The sequence below is a fragment of the Monopterus albus genome, unplaced genomic scaffold (assembly GCF_001952655.1).
Source record: "Monopterus albus unplaced genomic scaffold, M_albus_1.0 scaffold103.1, whole genome shotgun sequence".
NCBI classification, from domain to species: Eukaryota; Metazoa; Chordata; class Actinopteri; order Synbranchiformes; family Synbranchidae; genus Monopterus; species Monopterus albus.
In genome coordinates this window covers 1,933,968-1,940,707 of record NW_018127983.1, presented here as the reverse complement: position 1 = coordinate 1,940,707, position 6,740 = coordinate 1,933,968, and the positions used below count along the sequence as shown (strand labels likewise).

General features: G+C 41.8%; 1 protein-coding gene across 1 annotated transcript in view; it reads right to left on the bottom strand.

Moving 5' to 3' along the window:
- Positions 1-6: 6 nt before the first annotated feature.
- The window catches only part of sap130a (Sin3A-associated protein a), an 18,224-nt gene continuing 11,490 nt past the window's right edge, over positions 7-6,740 (bottom strand). The window contains 11 exon segments of the mRNA XM_020610071.1: positions 7-871; positions 1,275-1,388; positions 1,811-1,914; positions 2,042-2,167; positions 2,259-2,504; positions 2,626-2,692; positions 2,694-2,916; positions 2,996-3,094; positions 3,889-4,048; positions 4,138-4,434; positions 5,085-5,206. Coding sequence (XP_020465727.1) covers positions 713-871; positions 1,275-1,388; positions 1,811-1,914; positions 2,042-2,167; positions 2,259-2,504; positions 2,626-2,692; positions 2,694-2,916; positions 2,996-3,094; positions 3,889-4,048; positions 4,138-4,434; positions 5,085-5,206 — 1,717 coding nt within the window. The 3' untranslated portion in view covers positions 7-712.

Here is a 6,740-nt window from a genome sequence, read left to right as displayed (position 1 = left end):
ACATAACTTTTCCATTATCTTTTAGATTACACCTAAACGTGTGGTTGATCCATACCCATACTACTTGAATAAATCAACTGAAAAATTGCAGGCATATGATATTTGGAGAAACAAAGGGAAGCAGTGAAACTGACCTGCCCCTTGTGTTTGAACGATATTTTAAGAACATATTGATAGCATGTGGAACTGCTGTCACATACGTGACCATGTACACTGGCAAAATGAAGGCACAGATTCATGGAAACAGCACAACTGAGATTAGACTGTATTTTGATTTTGATTTAACTCCATGTGATAACTCAGGTCATTCACTTTGACTGAAATACTTTCACTTAAATAGATTTACTACACCTGCCAGTTTTGTCTTGAAGGAAATGACAGAAACTTAGTAAAAATGGTCTCTGGGGTCTTCAAAAAAACAACAACAACAACAAAAAAACAAAAAAACAGGGCCATCCAGTTGGCCACTCTAATGCCTACAATGCTCCACGCTCAATATGTGCGCTGTCTTTTTAAAGAGAACCTGTTCCCAGGGACTTTTCTGCTTTTCTGCCTCCTGTCAATTCTCTCTGTCCACTGTCTGGCAGATAGGGAGGGTAGGGAGGGTGCGTGTGATTGTATTTAGCAAATCATAGCACCAGAATCCCAGCAGCTCCTTCAGCCGCATCAAAGAAGTGGAGGCGGTGGTTCTTAACAGAAGAGAAGGTCCAGTTTATGCCCGTTCTTTACGCTTCAATTTGGAGGACTTCTTGACGGCGCCATTCATGTTAAGCAGCTTCAGCACTTTCTCTTTGTGGTCAAGCACTTTCATCATGGTGTCTCTGGCCTCAGTCACCTGGTCCATCACCAGTTTACAGCGCTGCATGTTACCCTGAGGACAAACACACAAAACATTCACCACATATCAGTACACCTCCTCAGCCTCATTAAATGATTGTGACAAAATAAACTATTGTACGACGACAGCCAACAGAGGAGAAACTGTGCACTGCAAGCTGTAGCTAAACTTAGTAGCCTTATTTTCCTTTGTTGTCACCTGAAAATCAAGCCAAGCTGGTGCTCTTTAACTGCTGGTATAGAAGGTCACCGGAGAATATTACAGATCCACCTTAAGATTCTGGAAATCTGTTGTAAAGGTGGACTAGCTTGTTTGGGGCCAATAAACAATGTTTATGATGTCAGTAAACTAAGCTTTTGCACCTGTTCATTATTCATATTCACTATTTTTAGATGTCTGAACAGAGAAACATACTGCAACCCTGTACCACCTTTACCTGTATAAGCTCATTGATTCGGTGAAGGTCATCATCTGCACCTGCTCGCTTCTTTGGAATCAGGCCTTCTTGAAGGGTAGAGAGGCGGCTGTACACATCATGCTCTAAACTCGACTAGAGATCAAGTAACAAGCACACAAAAATATAAGACACTGCCCAAGAATGATTTTCTGTCTGCAGTGAATGAGGAAGAAGTGTCGTTATGTTGGCCTAATAGAGCTGGTATGATTACAAATGTCAGTGATGGTTTTTAACCAGTAAATGTTTTAACAAAATGTAATAAGTTACACTATTGCTTTAACTGCAGGTCACTATTGCCTCCTGTTACAAAGAATTCTTGTGAAACTATTTCTGGTTGCTTGACTGATTGCATGCTAGAATAATGCCCTATATTGTACTCTATATTACTGCATTCTTACTGTAGCCAAATAAATGATACTTGGACCAATATGAAATGTCTCTCTACTCCAGAGTGAACCAAAGAGGTGAACAAAACCAATGTCTGATATTTTTGCAGGTCTGGGGCCAGCACTCACCAGCTGCCTGAGCTGTGCAGCACACAGATGAATTTTCCAGCCTTGTGCTCTGCATGCCACTCCTCGCTGACTGGCCATATCCTGCAATGTGCCCTTCTTCTCCTCTGAGAGGAACAAACAATTTCATAGAAGACGTGTGATCATTCATTTTCATTAGCTGAGTAAAACCTTTATTGTACATACAAACTATGAACAACAGGTGATTCTGTCTGTCTGTAAGAAGCTACTAACCTTTGACACGGATGTCGCTGTACCTCTGGAAGTGGTGGTAGGCAGCCTTCCAGGGGTTGCGGTAGTGCCGCAAAAGGGTAACAGGGGGCCGAGGCCTGACTGGCACATAACGTACTCCTTCTTCATCTGAGAGAGAAAAATAAATAACAATAAATGTTTGATAGTGCAAATAGCACCCCATTAAAAATCACAATAACCAGTGGACGGCATGACATACCAACATATTCCCTTGGGGGAGATTCCCGCCTCTCAGCCCTGCCAGTGATGGGCCTGCCTGGGGCCTTTTCTTCATCTGTGCTGTTGGTCTCCACCATCTCACTCTCCTCTGTTGAAATAACATGCTGCTGCTTGCGAGGCTTCTTCCTCGGTGAAGCCCCAGGGATTAGATCACCTGTGGCAGGAGTGTTCAGGGTGGATGCCTGGGTTGTGAGAACTGGGGCTGATGACATGTTTGCATTGGGGTCTGAGGGGGAACAGATGTACAGATGATTAGCTTGTGTGTATATTTCCATTCCTATACATTCATTCATGCATAGAATTATGTCCCACACCACATCACTGATGATATGTGGCAGACTCCTCACCTGGCTGGGAGTTGTCCACGGGCTCTGCTTCCTGTTTGATTTTCACATCTGGACAGGCAGAGCTGGCAGGGGGGAGTTACAGCCATGGCTGCAGGCAGCGCCGAGAGGACAGTGGAGGGTTGGGAGGGAGGTACAGGCCCTGGTGTGGCGAGCACGGTGGAGATGGCTTGTGCAAGGTGCTGGGCATTAGAGGACACAGCCTGCTGCTCTCCTCCCTGAGAAGGTAGTGCTTCCACTGTAGCCATGACAGGAGGGGCCACTGCCATGTGCACCTCAGCTTTGGGTTTCACACTGACAGACAAATCAAAAGTGTCAGGTTATAGACTCAGAAGTCACACAGGATGTGAACATGGATGTGGCAGAAGCTTACCCTGCAGGTCGGGGGGATCCTGCTCCTCTCACACCACTCTCAATTCTGCCACTGCTGGTTTCGCTGGGTTGGGCAGGGATCAGGTTCTTACGAACACAACTGAAACATGCAAAAACAGGCCAAGCTGGTTTGTTAAAAGGTAGCATGTTTATCATATTGGAACTATTTGTGGACTCTAATGCTGACAGTCAATATAAATTGACTATGTGCCACTGACAACGCTAGCCTTCAACATAAAGCTATACATTTGAGCAGAGAGCAGCCTAAACAGAGTCTGTGTCAGGTCTAATTAAGGGCCATGCTTTGGTTTAAAAATCAGGTAAGGGTTAAGTTTACCACAGAGTGATATTCACAGACATTCGTTAGAAATATCACACATTTTTCATATTCAACTGTGCAGTGTAGGTTCCACTCAAAGAAGACCTGAAACTACCGTAATTTCCTGACTATAAGCCGTACCCACTAAATGTAAGACGAAAAAACATGCTGTACATAGCTGCAGGTGTCCACGTTGTAACATGAGATATTTCGACAGCCAGATCGATCGCCTATAACTTGAAGCAGTATCATATGCATTTCGTCATGTCTTGTCCATGATGAGGGTGTGGGCATGAAGCGACAAAAGTAGCAGCTTATAGTCCAGAAAGTACGGTACTTGGATGAGCAGCTCTGTTCTTAGGCACCACATATAGTATAATGTTCTCTTGCCTGTCTCCCCGAACGGCCATGTTATAGCGTGTCATGGATCACTTGACTTTAGAAAGATGCATTTTAGTTTCCAACTTTGTGTTAAAACAAGCAAACCTCACAGAAAATGATAAGAGGTTTAGGATAAAAATGTAAAAACATCCTTGCTCAAGGCCCCCTGTCTCACATAATGGTGTTATACTCACCCTTCATTAGCGGGCTTCTTGCGCAGGATGCTGGGTCTAGGGGAAGAGACGAGAGTGGGAGCTCCTCCCTGGGCATGTGCCTGCACCATGGTGGCTACTGGCTGGGTGGTAAATGTGCTGCTGATGGGGCTAGCTACAAAGCCATCAGCTAAAACAACACCTGAATTAAAGAAAACATTCATTACTAAAAGACAACAACTTCGTCAAATACTCATCAACACCATTAGACAGAGTTAATACAGTAATTACCAGGTTTAGCTTCAGACTGAGGTTGTTGCTGCTGCTGCTGCTGAGTGACTATAGGTGCCTGCTGTATTCCCTGTGTGGTGATTGATGCAGATGTGTGCAGGCCCTGCACTCCTATCGGTGTAGGCTGGATACCCTGCGCAGCAATTGGCGCTGGCTGGATCCCTTGGGTGCTGATTTGTGCAGAGGGTAGACCAATCCGATCCACTGCCATGAGCTGCATGTGGTTTAGATGGACAGTAGTGGCCACGCCTACTCCAGGCTGGGTGGGCAGTGCTGAACTTGGGGCTTGAGGAGTGACTTGTTGAGAGGGAAAATAAAATTTATTTTCTTGTCCTATTAATGAATGAAGATGAAGAACAATGATAAATTGTTGCATTATTACAGCTAACATGTTTCTGGTGCTTTGTAATTGATATTGGTCAAATTAGTTTTATGTTATACTGTGCATTTAGCATTCATTTCTCCAACTGTGCTGTTGAGGGGTTGGGGCTGCTGGGGGTATAGAGGCTGCATAGGCATAGCTCCTGGGTTTTCATCAAATCTAGCTGAATTTTTGTCCTGCCTCAGTTAACAGCTGAAATGACCTTTATTTTGTCCTCTTAATGGTTTTACAACATATAACAAAGCAATTTGAAAACTCTCCCACCTCATTAATGCCTAAAATACAGGCATACTTCAAGTATTACAAATTTTAATATGAACAATATCTTTTTCTTGCATGGTATGGAGAGTGGACACATTTTATTTGGTTTAAAAATGAGGCTGATATAACAACAACAAATGGCATATGACCACTTTTTTCAATTGCTGGATGGATGTTGTAATGGATGAATGGATTTAAACTGACATGCTGAAAGCTCACTGGGGAATTCCCATGCCTGACTATACACCAGTAATTAAAAGTTAGCAGTGACTGCAAGTAAACCAACATTGGTCAGTATGCTCACCAGGATACTGGCGAATAGTAGATACAGAGCTGCTGATGGGGGTGTAAGTCTGTGTCAGGGGCAGGGGGTACCCCGAGGAGTAGGTTGGCAGGAAATACTGGAACTGCACTGGCACAGGTGGTCTTAAAAAGAAAACACAAAAGATTAACAAGGACACACTGAATAACATCAACATCCAAAATGACCTTAATAATAAAAACTGTTCTATAGTTAAACAACTAGTTTGTTCATCAATGAAATTAAGTGTTTGAGATGAATGAACACAGACCACCTATTCAGCTCTAGCCTCATGTTAACTTACATAAAACTATTTCAATTAGTTCCAGATATTCTGATTTTATACACAGTTGAAGTGAGAAGTTTACATACAGTTAGGTTGAAGCCATTAAAACAGATTTTTCTTTTTTTTACCACTCCACAGACATCACGTTAACAAACTCTCATTTTGGCAAGTCGGTTAGGACATGTACTTTATGCATGACAATTTTTCCAACAGCTGTTTACAGATTTTTTCACCTATAATTCACTATATCACAATTCTAGCGGGTCAGAAGTTTACATACAATCAGTTGACCGTAACTATTTTTGTCCTCCCCAGCTACATACATGAGAGGGTCAGAACACTAAATATAATGTAGTCCAGTACAACACCAACGTTAACTACAAACTCAATAATAAGCATATAACTGAATTTATACATTTATGACAATTTCACCAAAAACTGAAACATTTTGAGCTTCATAAACACAAGTATAGATAGACAGATACTTTATTACAGACTCAAGGTCTAGATGTATAAATGCTAAAAAAAAAAAAAACCCAATAAAACAATCAGCTATAAATAACAATAAAAAACAACAAGAACAATCAAACTACCCTTTTAAAAGGCAGGTATACCAGTGTTTCCAAAGTACTGAAGTATATCGCATGTCACTATATGCAATATTAGTCAGCAATAAAACTATGTTGTTTCCAGAACTATTCAAACGACAAATAAATTTATACATCAAATTTCTTAAAACAGCAGATAGTGTACTGATCGGAGATGACACAAACAATTCACTGGCACTCATCTATCTAGGCCTTTTCAATACTAACCTCAAGGCGTCATTATAGGCCACTGTCAGTTTCCTAAGTCTGTCTTTTTTATAATTAGACCATAGATGTGCAATGTACAGGGAGGTACCGTACACTCTAAACAAAGTCAATTTTACTCCATCTGAGCACGAACCAAATTTCTGAACCAACACATTTGCTTGTGCATACAACATGTGGCACTGCCGATACATCAGACAAACAATCATTTATAACATGACCCAAAAATTTAACTTTATTACACACAGTTAAAATGTTACCAGATAGCTTAAAAGAAGGGAATGCAAGGGACCTGTCCTATTTTGTGCGGCATATCATAACACTTTTAGTAGAACTGTACTTGACATCGTGAAGCTCCCCAAACAGAGAACATACATTCAGGAGTTGCTGAAGACCTGCTGAGCGGGGACTAAACATCACCAGATCATCTGCATACATTAAGTGAGTCACTATTATACCTCCAACCATACATCCTGTTTTACACATATTTAGCTCCTTAGAGAGACCATTCATATAAAAGTTGAACAAAATCAGGGACAACAGACTACCTTGTCTTACCCC